Here is a 26057-nt window from a genome sequence, read left to right as displayed (position 1 = left end):
TTGAAAATGCACATACAAACTATCAATCCAGTTTACTTCTGTGTCCTGGTGGACTCTGCAGGAAAAGGCTAGAACAGTATAAGCACAAGCAGAAATGATTTAAAACAAAACTGAGATAATCTGTAGACATTGAACTAATCTGCTGCTCCTGCTGTTATCAATTTCCAAGTCAGTTACAACCCAGAGATGAAAAGCTGATGCACTTCCTGCAGGAAACACCTTAATGACTAAAACTCCGAATTTTGACAGGCACTAGTAATAAAAAAAAAGTCCCAAAATAAAATTTTTAAAAGCCCTAACACAGCACCTTTTGTAATGTTTAGGGCCATTTATTGTGTATTGTGCTGTTTACTTCAATAATCAGTGTAATTTTGCTCCTTAAGTACTTTTTCTTATCCAAAAGCATTAAAACATTTAATTTCAATAAATATCACAATCCTCAATACAAGAAGCTGTAGAACTTCACCAGTGAGCTTAGGTCAAGGGATAATCCTGTCAAAACATCCAAAACAATAACAAAAAATTCATAAAATACAAATATACACTCTAGAAAAAGGAACACTAAACCAGGAAGCAACTTTAAAATAAGAGCCTGGCCATTCAAGTGAGATTATCAGAAAGCACTTGTCTCTACCTTGGAACTCTTGGATTCTAAGTTAATATAAATTCTCAAGAATGAGACAGACTTACAGATGTTTGTGAGCTAATGACATCCAGGAAAACAGATGAAAATGGGAAAAATTTGCAAAAGCTATCCTAAGCTTCACAAATGCTTCACATCGTGCAACATCTGAGAAGTCAGGGAGCCTCAGTTTTGCTGATGACTGCATGTATGGAAAGTGCACCCAGCTGCAGCTCCTGACAGACCAGGTCCAGGAACTGAAACTGTAATTAGATGTACTCCGGTCCATCTGACAGGCTGAGAACCTCATAGATAAGACTGAGGTGGTTACACCCAACGTACAGGCTTCAGATATACAGGTGGCCACCAAGAAAAGTAAGGAAAGGAGGCAGTGTTGCCTTGTGGCTATTTCCCTCACTAACTGGGATATCCCTTGGATACTGCTAAAGGGATGTTCAGTCAGATTTCTGGCACAACTGGCTGTAAGGCTCATAGTGAAAGGGGACATTCAGATAGAGTGATATTGACAGGAGACTCGACAGTGAAGTGGACAAAGAGGCCACAGAAGAGACACCAGGATGCTGTGCTACTTCCTAGGTGATAAGGTCATGGATAAGACTGAGTGGGTGCAGAAGACTCAAGGGGGATGGGAGAACAGCCGGAGGTCACTGCACATGCTGGTACAAATTACAAAGAAAGAACAAGGGTTGAAGTACAAACGAATGAGTATAGAGGGTTAAGAAGCAGCACCCAAGGGTAGTAATCCCCAAAGTTTTCCTGGTGCCAAATGCTAGCACTGAAGAACATTCAAAGGTTTATAAGAATGACCCCAGAATTGAAAATGTTAATGTTTGAGGAGTGTTTGATGGCTCTGAGCCTGTACTCACTAGAGTTTAGAATAGTGGTCGCCAACCTTTTTAAGCCCAAGAACCCCTAGCTTGGCCTCAGTGAAAGGCAAGATCTACCCACTAAATCGTTTAGAGAAAAAACAACTCAGATTGTACTTCCAACTTGAGGGCTTTTATTTGGGCTAATTATATTTGAATTACATAAAATGCTTTTGTCAAACTTTCAAATTAATTCAACCAAGAAAACATTGTAACTAGCATATCAAACAAGCCATAGCTGTCTTTCTTTAAGAATATTACAATACTTCATACCTTTTGTAGTAACTTCTACTTTGAAAAAGGACCACTCAACAACTTCATGTGCAAAGGAACAACTTTATCTGGGACGGCAAAACCAATGGAGGGGCTTATACACGCATGCGCAGAAAAGACCAGAAGTAAAACCCCGCAACCCCAGAAACAACCTATGTCTACAAACGGCTTTCTGTAGCAGGCGTATTGCTATATTACCATTGTCCTAATTGGTATTAACTTAACTTTATAATGCTCACTTTACAACACTTCTCCCCCTTTAAATTCCAACATTCCCCAAATGTAAAAGAACTGGGAAACAAAAAACAGTGGTGTCATTATCTTGCGTACCTCTGAAACTTACACTAGTGTCTAGGGTTGCCAACTTTCTCACTCCCAAATAAGGGACAAAAGTAGCAGTCAAATAAGGGACATTTGTGTTTACCCCGAGAAAGACTACCATGAGCATGAAGCCTTGTACGGGCACCTGTGTGCGCATGTGTGTACGTGCTGATTTTTTTCTACAACTCAGTTTTAACTTAATCTTCCCAATTCTGTTAAGTGAAACTACACTGTACATACATTATTTCTACTTTATATAGGCTGTGTATTTATCACATCATTTCTGCTTTTACCATACGTTAGTGTTATTTTAGGTTTTATGTGTTGTTTGGTATGATTTGGTAGGTTATTTTCATCTGCTGCAACAGATGAAAATTATGACATCTAAGTACAGGAGCTGTCTTACTGACAGTCATCTCACAGACTGGCTGTCTGTAGTTATGAGCCAAATTTCAGGGAACCAGCAGAAAGTATTCAACCGCAGTCATCACACTGAGTGCAACAGTCAATTTTTAGTCATTTATTTTTCGTGTTGAAACAAAACTAAATAATGAAACATAGAATTAAAGGTAACACACATCAAAGTTGCTGGTGAATGCAGCAGGCCAGGCAGCATCTGTAGGAAGAGGTGCAGTCGACGTTTCAGGCCGAGACCCTTCGTCAGGACTAACTGAAGGAACAGTGAGTAAGGGATTTGAAAGTAGGAGGGGGAGGGGAGATCCAAAATGATAGGAGAAGACAGGAGGGGGAGGGATGGAGCCAAGAGCTGGACAGGTGATTGGCAAAAGGGGATACGAGAGGATCATGGGACAGGAGGTCCGGGAAGAAAGACAAGGGGGGGGGACCCAGAGGATAGGCAAGAGGTAAATTCAGAGGGACAGAGGGAGAAAAAGGAGAGTGAGAGAAAGAATGTGTGCATAAAAATGAGTAACAGATGGGGTACGAGGGGGAGGTGGGGCCTAGCGGAAGTTAGAGAAGTCGATGTTCATGTCATCAGGTTGGAGGCTACCCAGACGGAATATAAGGTGTTGTTCCTCCAACCTGAGTGTGGCTTCATCTTTACAGTAGAGGAGGCCGTGGATGGACATGTCAGAATGGGAATGGGATGTGGAATTAAAATGTGTGGCCACTGGGAGATCCTGCTTTCTCTGGCGGACAGAGCGTAGATGTTCAGCAAAGCAGTCTCCCAGTCTGCGTCGGGTCTCGCCAATATATAAAAGGCCACATTGGGAGCACCGGACTCAATATATCACCCCAGTCGACTCACAGGTGAAGTGTTGCCTCACCTGGAAGGACTGTTTGGGGTCCTGAATGGTGGAAAGGGAGGAAGTGTAAGGGCATGTGTAGCACTTGTTCCGCTTACACGGATAAGTGCCAGGAGGGAGATCAGTGGGGAGGGATGGGGGGGGACGAATGGACAAGGGAGTTGCGTAGGGAGCGATCCCTGCGGAATGCAGAGAGAGGAGGGGGGAGGGAAAGATGTGCTTAGTGGTGGAATCCCGTTGGAGGTGGCGGAAGTTACGGAGAATAATATGTTGGACCCGGAGGCTGGTGGGGTGGTAGGTGAGGACCAGCGGAACCCTGTTCCTAGTGGGGTGGCGAGAGGATGGAGTGAGAGCAGGTGTACGTGAAATGGGGGAGATGCGTTTAAGAGCAGAGTTGATAGTGAAGGAAGGGAAGCCCCTTTCTTTAAAAAAGGAAGACATCTCCCTCGTCCTAGAATGAAAAGCCTCATCCTGAGAGCAGATGCGGCGGAGACGGACGAATTGCGAGAAGGGGATGGCGTTTTTGCAACAGACAGGGTGAGAAGAGGAATAGTCCAGATAGCTGTGAGAGTCAGTAGGCTTATAGTAGACATCAGTGGATAAGCTGTCTCCAGAGACAGAGACAGAAAGATCTAAAAAGGGGAGGGAGGTGTCGGAAATGGACCAGGTAAACTTGAGGGCAGGGTGAAAGTTAGAGGCAAAGTTAATAAAGTCAACAAGTTCTGCATGCGTGCAGGAAGCAGCGCCAATGCAGTCATCGATGTAGCGAAGGAAAAGTGGGGGACAGATACCAGAATAGGCACGGAACATAGATTGTTCCACAAACCCAACAAAAAGGCAGGCAGAGCTAGGACCCATACGGGTGCCCATAGCTACACCTTTAGTTTGGAGCAAGTGGGAGGAGCCAAAGGAGAAATTATTAAGAGTAAGGACTAATTCCGCTAGACGGAGCAGAGTGGTGGTAGAGGGGAACTGATTAGGTCTGGAATCCAAAAAGAAGCGTAGAACTTTAAGACCTTCCTGATGAGGGATGGAAGTATATAAGGACCGGACATCCATGGTGAAAGTAAAGCGGTGGGGGCCAGGGAACTTAAAATCATCGAAAAATTTAAGAGCGTGAGAAGTGTCACGAACATAGGTCGGAAGGGATTGAACAAGGGGTGATAAAACAGTGTCGAGGTATGCAGAAATGAGTTCGGTGGGGCAGGAGCAAGCTGAGACAATAGGTCGGCCAGGACAGGCAGGTTTGTGGATCTTGGGTAGGAGGTAGAAATGGGAAGTGCCGGGTGTGGGAACTATAAGGTTGGTACCAGCAGATGGGAGATCCCCTGAGCGGATAAAGTCGGTGATGGTGTGGGAGACAATGGCCTGGTGCTCCTTAGTGGGGTCACGATCGAGGGGTAAATAAGAGGAGGTATCCGCGAGTTGTCGCTGTGCCTCGGCAAGGTAGACGTCAGTACGCCAGACTACAACAGCACCCCCCTTATCGGCGGGTTTAATAATAAGGTTAGGATCAGTGCGGAGGGAGTGGAGAGCAGAGCGTTCGGAAGGAGTGAGGTTGGAATGGGGACAAGGTGCAGTGAAGTCGAGACGGTTGATGTCCCGTCGGCAATTAGCGATAAAGAGATGCAGAGCAGGCAGAAGACCAGAGTGGGGTGTCCAGGAAGAAGAGGAGGGTTGAAGACGGGAGAAGGGGTCATCGGTGGGGGTGGAAGAGTCCTTGCCGAAGAAGTAGGCTCGGAGACGGAGACGGCGGAAGAAAAGTTCCGCATCATGGCGAACACGGAACTCGCTGAGGTGTGGGCGAAGGGGGACAAACGTGAGGCCCTTACTGAGGACAGAGCGTTCTGCCTCCGACAGTTGAAGGTCGGAGGGGATGGTAAAGACCCAGCATGGATGAGAGCTGGGATCAGAGGGGGGAGGGGGGAGGCTGGGGGTGTCAGTGGAGAGGGGAGGGTTGGGGTGAGAGGAAGATGGAGCCTCCAAGGGCCCAGGAGTTGACGGTGGGATCTGAGGAAGACAGGGCTGCGGAGTGGTGGTGGGGGAAGGGGAGACGGGAGTCACAACAGCAGCACATAAAGACCCGGCCTGGAGTTCAAGGCTGGAATCTTGAGAGCTGGGATCAGAGGGGGGAGGGGGGAGGCTGGGGGTGTCAATGGAGAGGGGAGGGTTGGGGTGAGAGGAAGATGGAGCCTCTGAGGACCCAGGAGCTGACGGTGGGATCTGAAGGAGATGGGATTGCAGAGTATTGGTGGGGGAATGGGAGATGGGAGTCACAACAGCGGCACATAAAGACCCGGTCTGGAGTTCAAGGCTGGCGTCGCAGTTGGTGGTTGCGCAATCGCTGTGAAGGTGTCCATGGTCGTTGCTGGAGTCCGGGTTTTGAATATGCCCTGAGGTGTTGGAGCCGCCGAGATCAATGGCAGGGGCCGCAATCTGAAGTTCATGTCTGCTAGCGTCGGGGCCGGCAGGCTCTGGAGTCCGTAGATGTAGGATCTTGCGATCTTTGCCTAACATGACAAAGTCAAAATGTGAGCATTGTAAAATTAAGTAATACTAATTATGGTAGTATTTCCAGGTTGCGGGATTTTACTTCCGGTCTTTTCTACCGTGGTGCATGGCGGGGAAGCTACAGACATGCGCACTGGTCAGAAAGAATGGAACAAAAATCCCGCAACCTGGAAACAATCTCTCTTCACAAACAGCTTTCAGTAGCAGAAGTATTGCTATATCACCAATATCCTAATTAGTATTACTTATTTTTATAATGCTCACATTACAACAGTATTTGTGTATTTATTTTTCTTTTTTTTTTTCCCCGGGATCTACTGGGAAAGTCTCAAAGATCAACCGGTTGACGACCACTAGCTTACAAGAATGGGGTGGGGGGGGTGGGGGAGAATTTCATTGAAACCTATTAAATATAGTAAGGTCTAGATATAATGGATGCAGACAGGATGTTTCCAATCATGGGACATCCTCAGAATAGAAGAATACCCTTTAGAACAGAGATGAGGATGAATTTCTTTAGTCATACTGTGATAAACTATGAAATTCATTGCCACAGATGGCTAAGAAAGCCAAGTTATTGGATAAATTTAAAGCAGACATTGATAGGTTCTTGATTAGTAAGGGCAAAGGTGACGGAAGGCAGGAAAATGGAGCTGAGAGGGAAATGAAATGATGGAATGATGAAGCATGCTCAATGAGTCAAATGGCCTAATTCTGCAGCTATATAAACAGAAAATAAGACTATACGCTTCAAAATTGTTTTTTTTTTATATTTTAATTGTACAAATACAAAATTAAATTTAGAAAATGCTTCAATTTCCCTAAAGGCTTTCTTCCCCACTTACTCAATTCTTTCATTCTCTCTTTCTCCTTATTTTCTTTAGCAATATCTAAATCTGGCACAGAACCTTCAATTTCATCCCTTTGTCTGGCAACTGTTTCAGATGAAGCAGGCTGCTTACAAACTTAGAGCTATAAATCATCCAGAAAACAGCTCCAAAAAGACCCAATATTTGGACTAGGGTCCAGATCGTTGTTTCTTTTTTTTTTTCGCAGTTTTACTGTTTTTATGCTTGCATGTTTGCATAATTAACTGTTGGCTGTAAACTTTTAGTTGTAGTATACTTGGTTCTATACTTCTATGAGTTTCCTTGTCTGCATGGCAGAACCAGTTTGCAAGATAAAAGGAAAGCATGTGTTCAAGTTCTTTTGATATGTCTCGGTACCTGCCTAACTTGCTGGTACAGGCTGGCACTACAATTAACTTTGAATTAAATGGCTGTAACCACAGATACATGCCTCATTCTTGACTTCTGAAGAACCTCTGGACAACATCATCCTCATACCTAACAATCCTCTTGCTAAACTCAGTTACTGCCACCTCCATAACAATGACCTTCTACATCCCTGTCAACTCACCTGCTGCTCAACATTTCATTCCCATCTTATATGCAGCCACTAATTCCGACAGCCCCTCCACTGATGATAAACCTGAGTTTATCAGAACTCTGCTGGTTGTAGTTTGCATCAAGATCCATTCACCCATTATCGAGGTGTTCATCAATCCACAATGGCTCCTGGTCTGACAATGTCATACTTTTTAAATAATTAATACATTTAGCTTCATATTCATCTATGGTTATGCCCCTCCCTTCAATCACAGCCTGACTGAATGCTAGACTCTCAGAAATCCAGCCTTCTTGTTATCACATAATTAAATTCTCTGTCACTGAAAGAATGCTTTAAACTCCAAAATTTCCATTCCAAGTTTTCAATCACCTCACTTTTTAAGTTTTTCCATCAAATGTACCATCAGTTTTTGTTTGATAATACTGTGAATTATCATGTGATATTTGTTACATTAAAAGTGCCACTCGGCCCACACAATAGAATTTGCAGTTTCTTCCCAGTCCTTCAGTCGTTAGGTTCGCAACTTTTGAAAGAGCGCTTGCCATTTTCAGCCTGGTCCCAATTTTCCCTGCTACAGTTTGGTTTGGATATTCAGCAATTAGCAATACAAAGAATTTTAAAATCTAATTCCAAGAAGTCCAAGCAATGTCGGCAGATAAATTATGGCAGTGTTGTCTCCTTCAACAAACCTCAACAAAAAAAGACAACGTGCAGGGTGTAATTCGCCTTTGATGAAATACTATGGGGCTAACTCCTTTTGCTGTTTGCAAAATATACTGGAGCTACCTTCATAACTTACCATTTTTATTTTGACGATCAAACTGTCCAGCCAACAACTAGGATGCTATTATTTTTCTCTATTCCCTCAGCCAGCCAGCCAGTGAAGTCGTTAAAGAAGCAAAAAGATGTCTATCTGAGTTAATGTTATTAATGCTTTTAAACCAGGGGTTTCCAACCTTTGTTATGTCATGGACATTAAGCACGGGGTCCGGGAACCCCTGTTTTAAACAATTTAGGTACCTGGATGAAACTATTTACAAAGATTATTTCTGCACTTTAAGTAAAATATCTAACAGTTTGAGAATAAACAAAGGGTTATTAGCAATACTAATATAATAGCAAGGCTGATTAGCATGAGCCTGTTATTTCTTTTTCCATTCCGGTGACATAATCATGGAAAGCAAGTAAAAATCAGTCCAAGTAGTCAAATACTTAGATATGCTGAGAATTCTGAGCATCTTAAATACCCAAGAAATTCTCAGTAAATAGAGACAAACAGAAACTGGGCAGTTAAAGGTATTGGCAAGAACTTAGTGGGAAGTGCCAACACTTCTGCGTGAACTAGAGACTCTGCTCATTGAAACTCCAAAAGGCCAGTTGTACACAGAAAGGCAAGTTTCAGAGTTTAAGATAACTTACTTTACTGCTCTAATTACATGTTTAAAATTTAAGTAGCTTAAGTGATTTAATTTATTGTAAATTGATAAATCTTGAAGCAAGAATATTCAGATACATTCAAAACCTTTGACAGCCAGCACAGCTTAGTGGCATGGCTTTGATGGTTGTCAACTTTTTTTGGGCAATTTATATCTTGATCTGCAACACACATAAAAGTTGCTGGTGAACACAGCAGGCCAGGCAGCATCTCTAGGAAGAGGTGCAGTCGACGTTTCAGGCCGAGAACGCAGTCCTGACGAAGGGTCTCGGCCTGAAACGTCCACTGCACCTCTTCCTAGAGATGCTGCTTGGCCTGCTGCGTTCACCAGCAACTTTTATGTGTGTTGCTTGAACTTCCAGCATCTGCAGAATTCCTGTTGTTTATGTCTTGATCTGATTCATTTACACCAGGGGTCCCCAACTTTTTTTGCACCATGGACCGGTTTAATATTGACAATATTCTTGCCGACCGGTCGACCCCGGGGGGGGGGGGGGGGTTCAAGTAGGGTTAAACTCATCTCGACATGTCTTTTACAGTTAGGTTTGCCAACTTTCTCTCTCCCAAATAAGGGACAAAATTAGCGGTCAAATCCCAGGACACTTGCGTATACCCCTAGGAAAGACTACCATAACCATCAAGCCTTGCACGGACACCTGTGTGCGCATGCGCGTACGTGCCGATTTTTTTCCCCACAAATGGGTTTTGGCTTAATCTTCCCGACTATACTGTACATACATTATTTCTACTTTATATAGGCTGTGTATTTATCATATCATTCCTGCTTTTACTATATGTTAGTGTTATTTTCAGTTTTATGTGTTATTTGGTATGATTTGGTAGGTTATTTTTTGGGTCTGCGAACGCTCAAAAATTTTTCCCATATAAATTAATGGTAATTGCTTCTTCACTTCACGCCATTTCGGCACGAAAGGTTTCATAGGAACACTCTACCTTAGCGGGGTAAATACGGGACAAGGGCGGTCCCATATGGGACAAACCAATTTAGCTCAATATACGGGATGTCCCGGCAAATATGGGACAGTTGGCAACCCTATGTTCAAGTTCAACAGTGCGTGATAGGGAATGAGGAAAGGTGCAGCTGACTCATATCGTTTCCTCACAGCCCGGTAGCACATGCTTTGCGGCCCGGTGGTTGGGGACCGCTGATTTACACGACAGGGCTATGTTATTCAAGACCTAGTCTCCATGCAAAACCTCATCCTTTAGGATCAGATCAAGTCAATAGTTAACACAATTAAGATTCAAAACCAGCAGCAAGATCTGGCCTGTCCACAAGCTGTGCAACACCCAACACAAAAATAAGGAATAGATTACCAGTGATCCTCAAAACCATTTGCCAGGATAGCTAAAACTACATGGGAACTTATTTTGTCACTGTTCCTTTCTGTGTCTTGTGACATATCGGGCAGCAACCTTGGAGAATAGGAATGGGACGTGGAATTAAAATGTGTGGCCCCTGGGAGATCCCATTCGGATATGTCTATCCACGGCCTCCTCTACTATCAAGATGAAGCCACACTCAGGTTGAAAGAACAACACCTTATATTCCGTCTGGGTAGCCTCCAACCTGATGGCATGAACATTGACTTCTCAAACTTCCGCTAATGCCCCACCTCCCCCTCGTACCCCATCTGTTATTTTTATTTATATATATATACACACACACACACACACATTCTTTATCTCTCTCTCTCCCTCTCCTTTTTCTCCCTCTATCCCTCTCACTATACCCCATGCCCATCCTCTGGATTTCCCCCTTCCCTTTTCTTTCTCCCTGGGCCTCCCGTCCCATGATCCTCTCATATCCCTTTTGCCAATCACCTGTCCAGCTCTTGACTCCATCCCTCCGCCTCCTGTCTTCTATCATTTTGGATCTCCCCCTCCCCCTCTCAAATCTCTTACTAGCTCTTCTTTCAGTTAGTCCTGACGAAGGGTCTCGGCCCGAAACGTCGACTGTACCTCTTCCTAGAGATGCTGCCTGGCCTGCTGTGTTCACCAGCAACTTTGATGTGTGTTGCTTGAATTTCTAGCATCTGCAGAATTCCTCGTGTTTGAGGTTCTTTAGCATTTTTGTCTGTTTTTTTAAATGAGGCCGAGCTGCTAGTTCAACACTCAACCCAGCATGGATGGAAAGTGTGCAAGGAGCCGACCAGATTCAAAGTCAGGACCACCCACCTCGAAGTCCGACGTGGATGCCCCTACACCACCAACCGGCATTATATAGGTAATAGATGAGACAAGTATCCCCACTGGCTTTGAAACAAGTTAAAAGAAAACTCAAGTCTCACCAAAATTCTTCATTACACAGCACACTGTGGACTACAGACCCTCCCCAGATTAGAGAGGGGTCCATTCTGAGAACTGTCCACAAAACGAATAGCTCACAAGACACATATTCAGCCACCCGGCAACATATTAAATAAAATAAGCCAAGGACATAGCAAAAACCAGAGCACTTAACTCTAATCATTCAGAGTTCTTTGCAAGATACAATGATATTACTGCAAACAGCATTCCCACACTGCAGATGTCTTCAAACTCACAGCTGCCAGTAAATCCATCCTGCCAGCATCTCAAAGTACATACAATCTGTCCATAAGTCGGGCATTCGTAACCAGGGAAGGACCTGATTTTGAAAAGTGAAAGATTGAAGTGAGATCACACAGACTAAATTTTTAACATCAAAACCTCAATAGAGAGAAAAAAGCACAACATCAAATTACAATGTGGAGACAATTATATAGATAACAGTGACAAATACAAGGCAGATTGAGTATTCAATCAGCAATTGAAATTCAACAAGTGAGGTGGTCTATTTTACCCAGGAAGAAACCACAGGCTCTCTGCAAGATAGACTTATCCCACTGTTTATTCAGAAGTACAACAGCTTTAAAATAATGTGGTCACACTCAAGATCAGGTTGCACCAGTCCTTGTGACAGAGGAACTATGACTGCAAGGAACAAGCCAAGCTGTAGGTATTCTGAATTGCAACACACAAACATGGTTTCATAATATTGACTTTGGAGGAAAGCCTTCAATATAAACCTAACTTATACATTGATTTTTTTTCCCCTGAAACCTTCACTCAGTCAACAAATGGGTCATTTCAGAATTTGATCAAATTTTGCTTTAAATTCTGTTTTTTTTTTCCAAAAAAAACTCACCAGGCTCAAATCAATTACCTACAGCCAATTTTTGTTTCAATCTCTGGAAATAAATACACTAAAGTTACCATTTGGATCCTCCTCCACAGATGATTGGACATTGTCCACCACACAATCAAACCCACACACCATAAATAACACAAACTAGGTTACTTCCGTCCTCAAATGTTAGATAATAATTCAATAATTACTTTCCAAAATTTAGCATTCAAGATACACCTTCAGAATCAGGCACAGTGGAATGAAGGAGAATCAAGCTATACCAGATAGGAGGACCTAAGAAGCTGTCTGGTTTCAGCTGAAGTACAGAAAGACAAGATGCTTACTCACAAAATGATGTCACCACAGATAGCTCTCTTGTTTCTTTAAATCCCAGCAGAAGAAGAAGGATCTCCTTTGCTTTCAGTACAAATGATACAACTTGTCAACAAGATAGAATTTAAACTTTCCATAAAACCAAAACTGACCAATATATCACGGATTGCAATGCATATATAACAATGCTGAAGAAATTTAAGGATGAGACTGGCCTCTTAACCTCAATGTAATAGCTCAATCACATACTTGAGACGAGATAAATGTAGCTTATATTTTAAAACAAGTTTTGCAAAACAGTTGATTTCTAATTTTATTTATTGAGATACAGCACGGAGTAGGCCCTTCTGGCCCTTCGAGTCACGCCACCCAACAATCCTCCGATTTAATCTGAGCCTAATCACAGGAAAATTTACAACGACCAATCAACCTACCAACTGGTACGTCTTGGCCTGTGGGAGGAAACTGCAGCACCTGGAAGAAGTAGTTCCTAAAGAAATAGATCACCATGTCACAGCAAAAGGATTTTTAAATTATATAAATCAAATGATTATTGTCCATGTTGTTGAACAGACTGTCCTGACAAGCACCAAGTTCTGAAAGAAGACCAATGTGGTGGCCAAATGACTTACACAGCAGAATAAGACAACCTAAAAAGCAGCTGATATTTCCTGTAGATATAACTAAGTATCAGTCAGTTTCTCCAATCACTTGCATCATCATTTTAATCAGAAGCTTGTTCCAAAGCATCACTCTTTTGGATCTCCCTGCCAACCAAAGCAGGAAAAGAATACCAGCTGGCTACAATTAAGAAGTGAGATGACAATCAGCAAAGTCTAAACTGCAGCACTGTCAAAAATCAGTAGCTGGAATTCAAGTTCCAATCAATTTAAAAAAACTTCAAGGCCCTTTAGATATTTCAACTCAGTGCAGCATTTCAAAACTGAAGTCTGAATTAAAGTGTGTTGCAAAATGAGTGGAGTCTGCCAGCCCAGCTGCTGTGTTAACCAGCTGGTGTTTAGTCACTCCACTGCATCACTTATCACTCAGTGATTAGAGAGAGGAGGGGGCGACAGAGGAAGTGCTGTGAAATTTCCACAGTTGTGTGAAGACCGGGAAAGGATCTCTCGCCATAACAACAACAGGCTTGAACAGAAAATCAGAGCATAAAAGCAAATGACTACAGGTACAGAAATCTGATTTGAGATCACTGTCGGAAAACATTAGAACATAGAATACTCCTTTTTTTCCTTCCACAGAAGCTGCCTAACCTACTGAAAATTTACAGCACTTGCTAGATTTAGTGTTACACAGCACAATGAAAAGTCAAAGTCAAAATCTAAATCAAGTTTAATTGCATACACACAAGTGCAATGCAAAACTTAGTTCCAGCCACATTACAGATACATAGCAACATTCAGAAGAAAAACAAATTCAACAGTGTATACACAATTTTCACAAGAAAAGACAATTTGAAACAAGAAAAGTCAGTCATTTTAGTACAAAGCCGTCAAAGTGGTCATAGTGTTGCTTAGCTATAGTGGTCAGGGCTTTGATGGCTGGTGCAAGAATTGAATGATTGAAATAAAGTAACTGTTCTGGCACTGTGTGAATTCAAGCTTCTGTATCACTTGCTCAATGGTAGCTGGAAAAAGATGGCAAGGCCCAAGTGGTGTGAATCTTTGGTGATAAACACGTACTCCTTAAGATAGTGCCTCCTGTAGATACTACCAGTGTACAAGGTTGTAGAGTTCAGTAACAAGCCAAACCTTTTTAACCTCCTAATAAAGACACTGGCATGCTTTCCTTACTATTGCATCTGTGCTGAGACCAGTACCTGTCAGTTAATATATGTTAATTGACAGTCATTTAAAAGCTACTGATTCCCTCCGCTGTTAATCCCCCAGTGTTGATGAGTGCTTAATCACCCTCCCTTTCGTTTCTGAAGGCAACAATCATCTCTTCAGTTTTGCTGACACTGAATGAGAGATCGTTTTTGTGGCACCATTCTACCAGGTGACCTATCTCAGTCCAGTAACTGATTCATTGCCACCTGTCGCTCGTCCAACAACAGAATCATCAGCAAATTTGAAGATGACATTGAAGCTGTGTTTAGCCACACAGTTACATACATAGACAGTACAACAGAGGTTAAGCACACGGCCTTGAGATGCACCTGCGTTGATGGTCAGCAAGAAGATTTTGTTACCGATCCCTTATGTTTGAAGTCTGATGATAAGGAAGTTGAATATATATCTGCAGTGGAACCATGTTTTGAAGCTTGATAGTTTGGATGGGATAATTGTGTTAAATGCCGAGCTGTATGTGATGAACATCAGTCTTACATAAAAGTTCCTCTTGTCCAGAGCAGACTGAAGAGCCAGAGAAATCACAACTGCTGTTGATCTCTGTGACGGAAGGCAAATTGGAGTTGATCCAGGTCATCTCTGAGGCCGGAGATAATTCACACCATAAAGAGCATTACAGAGTACTTCATTACAGTTGATGCAAATGCTATCAGACAGAATAACCATTCGGCCCATTGAGGCATACTGATCATCAAGCACTTACGAACATGAATCTCATCCTTTTATTCTCTCCATATTCTCATCAATCCCCCTTCAATTCAACTCTCATGATGAGATTTCTACCTACAAACTCACACCTCATTGGGCAGAGAGCAGAGCTCCTGGAGGAAATCCACATGGTCAAAGGGAGACTTATAAATGACACAGACAGCATCCAAGATTAGGACTGCTGGAGCTGAAATAACAACTCTACTACCTGTACCACTGTGGTTTTATGTTAAATAGAAATAATACCTGTGTTGTCACTAGCTTAATTTAATGGATAGTTACCAAAGAGTTCACAAAAACATACCCAACCTGAACCAGGTAAGTTTTCTGATTCAATGTCAGAGCAATAGCATTGCCAAATAACTACACACTATAACTCAGTACCAGAAGTTGTTCCAGTTAGGTTATTATGGCAGGATTCAAAAATCAAAAGATGAGAAATATACTTAATTTAATGCACAAAATAATTTATAAACCAGATTCTCCCAAATCAATATATATTAATGCTGGCTCTATTTAGCTACGGAGAGCACCCTTCAGCTAAACCCAAATTTGTAAGCAATAGTCATCCTAACTTTTGGGCAAGTAACCAGCACATCCTTCAGTTCAGTTTCTGCAATATCAGCACATAGAAAGGTAATTACAACAGACTTTTCCTACTGTAAACAACCATAATGCCAGGTTGTGAGCCAATCATTCAAGTTCAATAATAAAACAAGAAAGCAGCCAAAGTAATTGGAACAACGGAAGTGAGATTAGATGAAAGGTCATTGACTTGAAATATTCACTCAGTTTCTCTTCTAAAGATACTGAATACTTCCAGTAATTCTGCTTTAATTTCTAGCAGCCATAATATTTATCTTTTTCTAAAATGTTACCTTACCATTTTTCAACTGAAGTTAAAAAACACAAATTATCTATTGGCATCAATTTCCTAATATCATTTTATTATGAGGAAGACAAGTACACAGTATTCTACCTGGGATATGAACCACCACTCACAATTATCCAAACCCCGAAGGGTTTAAGTTCCATTAAAGCAAGGTATCAAATGCTTCAAGATCAGGAAAAGGAGACAGCCTACAATATTTTATGGAATTAGAAATATTAAGATGATCACATCAGAAGCTATCGTGCACCATTCTACATCTTTTCTACATTAGCACCATGCAGCTAGCCAATGCATCTTTGCAACCAGATACAGAACAACACTGGTAGATACATTCTGTGGCACTTTATTAGGAGCCTCAGTATTATTTATGAGATACCAGTGTGCTCCCACCCACCTCAAGGTTCATCATGTTGCGCGTTCAGAGATGCTTTTGTACACCAGGGGTCCCCAACTTTTTGGGCACCGCGGACCGGTTTAATACTGACAATATTCTTGCGGACCGGCCGACTGAGGTGCGGGGGGGGGGTTGTGTTCAAGTAGGATTGCCAACTCTCTCACTCCCAAATAAGGGTCAAAAGTAGCAGTCAAATACGGGACACTTGTGTTTACCCCGAGAAAGACTACCGCGACCATGAAGCCTTGCGTGGGCACCTGTGTGCGCATGCATGTACGTGCCGATTCTTTTTCCCACAAATCAGTTTTGGCTTAATCTTCCCGATTCTGTTAAGTGAAACTACACTGTACATACGTTATTTCTACTTTATATAGGCTGTGCACTTATCATATCATTCCTGCTTTTACTATATGTCAGTGTTACTTTAGGTTTCATGTGTTATTTGGTATGATTTAGTAGGTTATTTCAAATTCAACAGCGCATGGCAGGGAATGAGGAAAGGTGCAGCTGACTCATATCGCCAAATCATATCATTTCCTCACGGCCCGGTAGCACGCTTTGCGGCCCTGTACCGGTCCGCAGCCCGGTGGTTGGGGACCACTGTTCTACACATCACCTTTGTAACACATGCTTATTTGAGTTAGTCTCCTTTCTGTCTGCTCGAACCAGTCTGGCCATTCTCTTCTGAACTCCATCATTAACAAGGCATTTCCACCCATAGAACTGCCGCTCACTGGATGTGTTTTTTTTTTTGTTTTTTGCTCCCCGTTCTCTGCCAACTCTAGAGACTGTTGTGCATGAAAATCCCAGGCAATCAGCAGTTTCTGAGATACTCAAACTACCCCATCTGGCATCAATAATCATTCCACAGTCAAAGACTCTTAGACGACATTTCTTCCCCATTTTGATGTTTGGTCTGAACAACAACTGAACCTCTTGACCATGTCTATATGCTTTTATGCATTGAGTTGCTGCCACGTGACTGGCTGATTAGATATGATGGAGCAGGTGCACAGGTTACCTAATAAAATGGCCACTGAGTGTATATGGAACCATATACATGGTAATCTGGCTGATTTCAGTGTGTACTGCAAACAAAAAGAGAAAAGCCTTAGTGAAATTTTAAAGTAACTGCTGAACCAATGACCAGACACATTAAATGACTATTCCCCATAACACAAAGAGTTCTGATGACATCATTCTGAAAGATTTATAAATTGACTTGCACCCCCTATGAACGTTTTCCCAAAATCCTGCTGCCTATTATATTCTAAATCTTATCAAATTCCATTCACCAATCACTTTAATATTAGCCTCTTTATAACATTGCCTCAATTTTAACATTCTCACCATTCTATTAAAATTCCTCCATAACTTTGTACCTAACTGCAGTCATTCCAGATATCATACCTTGTGTCACACATTCAGTACGTAGCTCGGGGACATTTAATTCCTAAAAGCAACAATCATATGACTTTTTTTAGGGTGGAAAGGGTACGAGATCTTGACTCCTCATGCGTTTACTGCAAATTGATATTTATAGAAACTGCAACTCTGACTTACATGAATTCCTCATTTTGGAATTAGATTCCAGTTGAGCAGGCTGGAGGTTATCAGCCGAACCTTCCATGGACTGACCTTTTATCTACACATTATACATTCTATTAACGCAAGTTATCAGTTCTAATCAGCTATTTTTCCTTGCATAAATAAGATGGTAAAAAGAAAGATGCACAAATACTGATTTATCATATATTGGTTTTAAGTCATCTCTGGCAGCAATTTCAGCCAAGGCCGAATATAACTCAAGAACCCCACTCCCCACTATTGTAAAAATACAATAGCAAAGCAGCTGAAATTTCCTTCAATTAACTGGTGGGAAAACCAAATACAATGCCTCCAAGAGCAACTCAAACCTTGGCCATCAACAATGGCTAAACCAGACTATGCAAAGTCCAGAACCAAATTTGATCCTGAGATTAGTGTCCCAACTCCAAAGTCTCTTTACAGCCTGAACATACTGATCCCATTCTTACATTAGCTCATCTGCTGCTGAAATACTTCAGATTTTTTCAATAGGTTTCATCTAACCCATCCTTCTCCAGCTTCCATCAACATAGGTTTATCCAAACCCTACATCCCAAGTCTCATCAATTCTATTTGCCCATCACTTCCTCGTTAATGCTCACCACCTCCCTATCTTCTTGATAGATATTTTGGTGATCTCCCAAATTGCTCTTACTTAACTTGGCCAAAAGAATGGCAATTACTTAGCAAGGACCTTGAAATGTTTAACTTCGTGAAGACAACATACAAATACTAGTTTTATTGTTTAAGTTCCACTCTAAAGAGCAATGCCCCAAATATTTTCTGATATTCCAGTGGGATATCAAGACTGCACGATAGCTTTCCAAATCGGCACAAACCAGCCAATGGTACAATTCTGAAAAGCAAAGGAGTTATGTCTGGTCTTCTGGTATATGTCTAAACTACAACCAAGTTACGATAAACTGACAACCAGATTTTAGCTCATATGATGGGCATTGCTGAGTATTATTTGGTGGGAGCATTTCGTCCATTCAAAGATGGAGGCATTCCAGAATATTCTGTGCTGTAAAAAACATTTGAATAACAAGGTCTCCATTTGTCTTGGAGACAACAGAACGCAGACACAGAAATATGGAGCAATAAAGAACAAACTGTTGGAAGAATTCAGCAGGCTGAACAACATCTGTAAAGAGAAATGGACAATTGATGATCTGGGTTGAGATGTTTGCTCTGGAATGAAAAAGCAGAGGAGTGATTGCCACAATGAAAAGGTGAGGGAGGAGAGGTGGACAAGAAAAACCATCCACCTCACCCTTTTATACTAGTTATCACCACTCTCCTCTATCAGTCCAGGTGAAGGTTCTTGATCAAACATTAGTGTCATTTCCCTCTACAGATACAGCTCAACCTGGAGAGTTTCTCCAGCAATTTGTTTTTAAGATCAAGAAAACATTTCTTTTTCTCCATAAAATGCAACATTTAAAACTCTTACATATCAAAGCACTGTGCATTGGAACTTCCAATACCTGCTTCAACCTAAAGAGCCAGTGTCCCTCACAGCCATCAACAATTGTTCCAGCAGTTACAGAATCAGCAGTGTCACTACCTACAAGTTCAGGTCCTGCTTGCCCTCAGACACACTGAACAAATTGTGACGAAAATACACATAGATAAAGATGTTAACTGTCCTGTGCTGGCACCAGTGGGATCAGCAGTTGGTCTGCCACCTGTCTTCAGGAGAGAGAGAGAGATAAGGAAAACAATGGAGCAGCATTTGGAGATGTTAATGAAGGGACGGGAGAGTTTAACGGAAGGAGAGCTGTCAAGATCGGCTCCCCCTTTGAACCCTGAACTGTTTGAAGTGATGGACAGGCGATACCCCAGCTTGGGGATAAAAAGGGACAGGTTCGCTAAGGCAAGAGACACACGACACCCCAAAGTAACGAGACCCTGGAAGTGGTGCGTCTCCCACAAGTCGGTGGGAAGTTTTGGAAGGCTGGTCGCGAGACCAAGCCATAGACGCACAGGGTGGAAAGGCACGATCAGTGGGAACCTGGTGTGTGTCCGCCCTTGCCTGGGTGCCAGGTTCACCGCAGAGAAACGATCGTATCTGGAAACGGAGGGGTCACGGTCGGTGACCTCAGAAGACATCACAAATGGCTCGCCTGAAAGCTGACTGCGAAGAATATCGAAGGTCTGTGTGGAAGCCGTTTGAATATTCATTCGTTTTGCTCTCTCTCTCCTTCCCCCCACTGTCCATCTCCCATGGCAGTGATTACTGTGAACTGAACTGAATTCAATTGAACTGAACTTTGCGTCACTTTGAAACTGGTCATTTACCCCTAGACGACGATAGAGCTTGACTGATTCTGTTATCCTAATTCTGTGTACATGTGTGTTTATCATTGCTGAACTGTTGCATTTATTATCCTTTTGATTAGAGTACTGTGTTGCTTGTTTCTTTAGTAAAACTTTCTTAGTTCTAGTAATCCAGACTCCAACTGAGTGATGCATTTCTGCTGGTTTGGCAACCCAGTTACAGGGTACGTAACATAATTGGGGGCTCGTCCGGGATTTTGAATGCTAAATTTGGGACGGAGTAAATTGATCGGGTTAAAATTCCCGAAAGAGAGAAAAGACAAACAGCAGAAATGGAGGTTGAGGGATTTATAAAGGCGCCGACCTTGGCGGCATTAGAGGATGCCAGGAAAGCGGAATTGGTAGGTGTGGCCAAACGGTTGAATCTTGCTAAGGGGAAGTTGACAATGAGGAGAGAGGAGATACACAGAGCTATTGTAGAGCACTATGTATCTAAAGGTGTGTTTCCCCAAGGGGAGCTGGAGGCGGTGTCTATTGAAAAACCTGCTGAAGACGCAGTACAGGTGCAGCTTGAAAAACTGAGACTCGAGCACGAGTTCCGGGTAAGGCAGTTGGAGCGAGAAGAGAAAGAGAGGGACAGACAGTTGGACAGAGAAGAGTTAGAAAGGCGGGAGAAAGAGAAGCAGTTAGAAAGGCAGGAGAGAGAGAGACAGTTGGAGCGAGAGGAGAAACAGAGGGATAGGGAATTCGAGGCGGAGAAGTTAAAGATAAGGGCAGAGCAGGGGCCCGTGCCGAACCAAGGTGGAGGGTTCCGGGCGACCCAGGGGGTTCCCCCATTTGACGATACCGACGTGGATCAGTACTTTCTCCATTTCGAAAAAGTTGCTACAAGTCAGGACTGGCGGAGGGATAAGTGGGCTGTTTTGCTTCAGAGTGTACTGAAAGGGAAAGCCCAACAAGCTTACTCAGCTTTGTCCACGGAAGATGCCCAGAGGTATGAGGTGGTGAAAGAGGCCATCCTCAGGATTTATGAGTTGGTCCCGGAGGCATACCGGCAGAGGTTCCGGAATGCGAGGAAGCAGTGGGACCGCACGTATTTAGAGTTTGCCCGTGAAATGCAGACATATTGTGAGCGTTGGTGCGCCTCGAAGGGGGTAGAGGGGGATTATGACAGACTGCTACAGCTGATCCTGATTGAGCAGTTTAAAGGTTGTGTCCCTGAGGGTATGAGACCCTACCTAGATGAGAAAGAGGCAGCCACGTTAGCCGCAACTGCTAAGTTAGCGGATGAGTATGCGTTGACGCATAAAATGAAGTTTGCCCTGAGTAAAGGCTACCAGAAGGGTAGTCAGGACGGCGGGGAGAGTCCGCCAGAAAAGTCAGAAAGTAAGCCGGGGACTAGTGAGAAGGATAAGGTAGACCGGGAGCAGTCGGGTAGGAAGTCTCCTGGGGTCGTCTGCTATAATTGCGGGAAAGTCGGACACTTTGCGTCCAGGTGCTTTGCCCCAAAGGAGACGGTAAAAGGAAAAACGGCGATTTTGACTGGCTGTATCGAGCTGGTAAACGAACCGCTAGGAGAGGAAAGGTCTGCCAAAGTTCAGGAAGGGCGCAAGAGGTTTATCTCGGCCGGATTGGTGTCAGTGAAGGAGGGAGTAAACCCAGTTCCAGTGCGGATCTGGAGAGACACGGGAGCATGTCAGTCATTGATATTGAAGAGTGTATTAGAGTTTAGCTCAGAGACCCAGACTGGGGAGGTCAAGGTCAAAGGTATTGGGGAAGGGACAGAGGCAGTCTCTTTGCACCAGATACACCTACAAAACAACCTGGTCTCTGGACTAGTCACGATCGGGGTGAGGCCCGAATTACCGATGAAAGGCGTGGAAGTCTTGCTCGGTAATGACCCGCCGGGGGAATCGTGTTCCCAGCCGTGAGATTGACAGGTCAGCCTGCCAGCATTGAGGCCCCGCCCATGGACTCACAGGTTCATCACGGGACTGCCGAAGTAAATTTAGCTGAGACGTTTCTGCCAGCCTCGTATGAGAAGGGGGTAGAAAGTGAAAAGAAGGAGCGTAGTGAAACAAGAGGTAGTGAGGGAGCTGAGACAGACTTAGCATTAGCCAGGAAAGAATTTGTGCAGGCGCAGGAGCGAGACGAGGGGCTGATGGTTTTGGCGGAGACAGCTCTCTCTGACGCAGAATTAACAAGGGAACCAGTAGGCTATTGTGTGGAGGAGGAAGTGCTAAGGAAGAAAGGGAGACCAAGTACCGTACCCGCAGATGAGGAATGGGGGGTGGTGCAAAAGAGTTATGGGGATGAAATTTTTAACCTGGCCCACAAGGTACCCCCCGGTGGACATTTTGCGGTGCTGGAGGAAACAGTTGGTGGAATCATGAAAGAGGTTTACCGGCTGCCCAGGAGGAAGGATGTTATTGATCATGGCAGACGCGAACTGAGACGGTCACAGGCTTTTGATATGCTAACAAACCTAGTTGGTGTTAGTGCGGAAATCAATGAAGCTAGGGTCCCCCTGATAAGAAAAAAAAACATTTTGAAAAGATGAGTATGGTACCGATCAGATGGGAGAAGGCTATTGTTTTGGCCAGCTCTGCTGATAAGGTCTCTCCCTTAATCCCCGAACAAAGCGACTCTTTAGGAGAAGTAATTAAACGACTCGCACACGTGTGTTTGATTGTCCCAAGGCAATGCAAAGAACTGGGACGCTGGGTGATGTTTGTTACGCTAGGCCAGCCTAGTGAGCAACACCCCTATAGAATGAGTAATTCAGTGACGAAAGGGCTGACGAACACAGAGGTGTGTATTGGCGATGTAATACGGCTGGCTGAAGCCAGCTTGATAGTGAACCTTGAAAAAAATGAGTTCAGCCACACGAAGGTCACTTACCTGGGAATTGTGGTGACACAGGGGCAGCTGGCAGCGATGCAAGCTAAAGTGCGGGCTATCTCTGACATCTCAACCCCGACAGACAAGAGGGCCCTCAGAAGGCTCTTGGAGATGGTGGGGTACCGTAGGAAGTTTTGCAATAACTCTGCGGTTACTACCCCTCCCCCTCCTACTAAGCCCTTGCAAGAGAAAACTAAGTCGGGTTGGGACGACCCTTGTTATTGTGGTCCGGGACGAAACCCAATGAGAGGTTACATTGATCGCAATTCATCAGTGTTTTTGGCCACTATAAAGTTTGCTAAGTTGGAGCCTGGTCTAAGGAATTATTAATAACACATATAAAAGGAATAGAAAATGTGATGGCTGACTGTCTGTCAGGTGTTGACAACTTCAAATTCGCTGTATTAGCCAAATAGCTGATAAAGATGTATATTTGTGTGTATCAAATAATGTATTCATGTTTGTAGTTTTTACCCCAGTAAAAACCCTTAAAGGTGGGAGGTGTGACGAGAATACACATAGATTAAGATGTTAATTGTCCTGTGCTGGCACCAGTGGGATCAGCAGTTGGTCTGCCACCTGTCTTCAGGAGAGAGAGAGAGATAAGGAAAACAATGGAGCAGCATTTGGAGATGTTAATGAAGGGATCGGAGAGTTTAACGGAAGGAGAGCTGTCAAGATCGGCTCCCCCTTTGAACCCTGAACTGTTTGAAGTGATGGACAGGCGATACCCCAGCAGGGGGATAAAAAGGGACAGGTTCACTAAGGCAATACACACGACACCCCGAAGTAACGAGACCCTGGAAGCAGTGCGTCTCCCACAAGTCGGTGGGAAGTTTTGGAAGGCTGGTCGCGAGACCAAGCCATAGACGCACAGGGTGGAAAGGCACGATCAGCAGGAACCTGGTCCGCCCTTGCCTGTGTGCCAGGTTCACTGCAGAGAAACAATCGTATCTGGAAACGGAGGGGTCACGGTCGGTGACCTCAGAAGATATCACAAAGGGCTCGCCCGAAAGCTGACTGCGAAGAATATCGAAGGTCTGTGTGGAAGCCGTTTGAATATTCATTCGTTTTGCTCTCTCTCTCCTTCCCCCCACTGTCCATCTCCCACGGCAGTGATTACTGCGAAGTGAATTGAATTCAATTGAACTGAACTTTGCGTCACTTTGAAACTGGTCATTTACCCCTAGACGACGATAGAGCTTGACTGATCCCGTTATCCTAATTCTGTGTACATGTGTGTTTATCATTGCTGAACTGTTGCATTTATTATCCTTTTGATTAGAGTACTGTGTTGCTTGTTTCTTTAATAAAACTTTCTTAGTTCTAGCAATCCAGACTCCAACTGAGTGATGCATTTCTGCTGGTTTGGCAACCCAGTTACGGGGTACATAACAAAATGCAGAGCTAACTACCAAATACACATTAGATAAACGAAGCTACAGGAGAACAAAGGGAAAGCACAAAGGAAGTTTGAAATTCATGCTGAGTTTTCAATCATTAGAAAACTTGGAAAATTTGTTTTTGTTTCTTTCTGAAACGTGATCTAGTGGTGATCTATGGATCATTCAGAACAGATGTAGAGAAAGATACTCAAAAAATCAGGAGTCATGAAAACTAGGTTTACTAAAAAGAAAACCTAACGGGAAATTAGATTCTTAAACTCTCAGTGGTTAGGATGTGGAATGTGCTACAGGATTAGTTAATAACCCAAGAGGAAACTGGAGTAGGCCATTCAGTCCCAAAGTCGATTCCATGATTCAATAATGAATCAATTACAACACTACCTTTCTTTAGTTTTACTCACCGGTCCAAAGTTTATCAATCTCCATCAAGAATATACTGAAAGACTGAATCATTAAGCACTCTTTGGTGAAAGAAGCCCAAAGATCCACTACCTCCTGGGTGAATCCATGTTTATTCTCAGAATTCCTTCCTTAGGTTGGTAAGCTGGACATGACGGAATATTCTTAGTTCAGTTTTATTAACATCCTAACTAACTGTAGCACAACAAATTGCTTCTTGTTCTCAAACCCTTTTTGCAAAAAAAAGCCAACATACCATCTACCCTCCAAGTTCCTTGCTGAAATTATACATGCAATGTGTACAAGATACGCAGGTCTCTCGAAACATCACACTTCTCAATCTCTCATCACTACTCTGCTTTCTTATTTTTTTCTCTATCAGAGGGAATGAGCAGAATTTTCCACGATACTCTTTCTTTACGTTCTGGTTGTAAAAACAGTCTGGATCCTTTCTAAAGTAAACAGGAGAGGAGCTATGTACATACATCTACTGATGCTTCTGGACACATCTTCAGTGATGTTCCTGGAATCATCGAGTGTTTCGGGTCTTTCAACATCATACAACCTCCTCCAGGTGACCCAGCCGGGGCTGATCAGACCCCAGCTTGTGTCCAGATGGTTAGCTACTTATGCCTCCATGGCTCCCCTCTTTTGAGCCACAGCCATTTTGAGGCCCTCTCTGCCGCATCAGTGGTACTGCGGATGGCTCTCCTCTTCCTCTCTCCCTCGATGCCCAAAATGCTGAAGGCGCTACACTGAAAATCTAAGTGAAAGTGAAGCATTCCATCCACATTGAACAGGTGGGGCAAATGTTGCCCCGCCCACCCCGTGTTACACATTCTAACTTAATTTTGGACAATTAATACCACATCAAGTAGCTTTGTGGTGTTTCTGTGACAAGGAAGGCAACCATTCCTCTCATCCGTTTGGGTGGCTCAGTGGCATGTCTGGTAGTACTGCTGCCTCACAGCTTCACCAACTCCCTTCAATTCTGACCTATAGCACTGTGGAATTTCCTGTGAGCATTTGGGTTGCCTCTAGGTTTGCTTCCACACCCCAAATTTATGCTGACAAGTAAGCATCTTGATTACTGTAAAAACTGTATATTCAGTGTACATTTGACAAATAAGCTAACCTTTTATTTTAATTACCCCAATTCAGTTTGGTGATAAGGGAATAAGGGTGGAGTTGATGGACATGCGAGAGAGAACAAGTCCAGGAAAATGAGCAGAGAAATGGAATTGATGTAATTAACTTATGGTTAGCAGAGACTCAATGGGCCATAAAGCCCTCACCTATGTCTTAAGAAAATATGGAAGCATTTTGCTGATATCTGCAGCTACCAATTGAATTTGGTCATAAAAAAGTTAACAGTAAGGCGCATCATGGATGT

The 26057-nt window shown here is 43.3% G+C and overlaps 1 protein-coding gene across 4 annotated transcripts in view; it reads right to left on the bottom strand.

The window, feature by feature from the left end:
- fam193b (family with sequence similarity 193 member B) overlaps positions 1-26057 on the bottom strand; it is a 105182-nt gene that overhangs the window by 75116 nt on the left and 4009 nt on the right. For 2 of the 4 annotated variants that reach the window (XM_072263667.1, XM_072263668.1), the window contains exon 1: positions 2682-3403. The exons of the other annotated variants lie outside the window; for them this stretch is intronic. In XM_072263667.1, coding sequence (XP_072119768.1) covers positions 2682-2909 — 228 coding nt within the window. In that variant the 5' untranslated portion in view covers positions 2910-3403. Of the gene's footprint in view, positions 1-2681; positions 3404-26057 lie in introns of those variants that run through there. 4 annotated transcript variants of the gene reach the window in all.

Source organism: Mobula birostris, chromosome 7, assembly GCF_030028105.1.
Source record: "Mobula birostris isolate sMobBir1 chromosome 7, sMobBir1.hap1, whole genome shotgun sequence".
Lineage (NCBI taxonomy): Eukaryota > Metazoa > Chordata > Chondrichthyes > Myliobatiformes > Myliobatidae > Mobula > Mobula birostris.
This window is presented reverse-complemented; position numbering and strand designations above follow the sequence as displayed.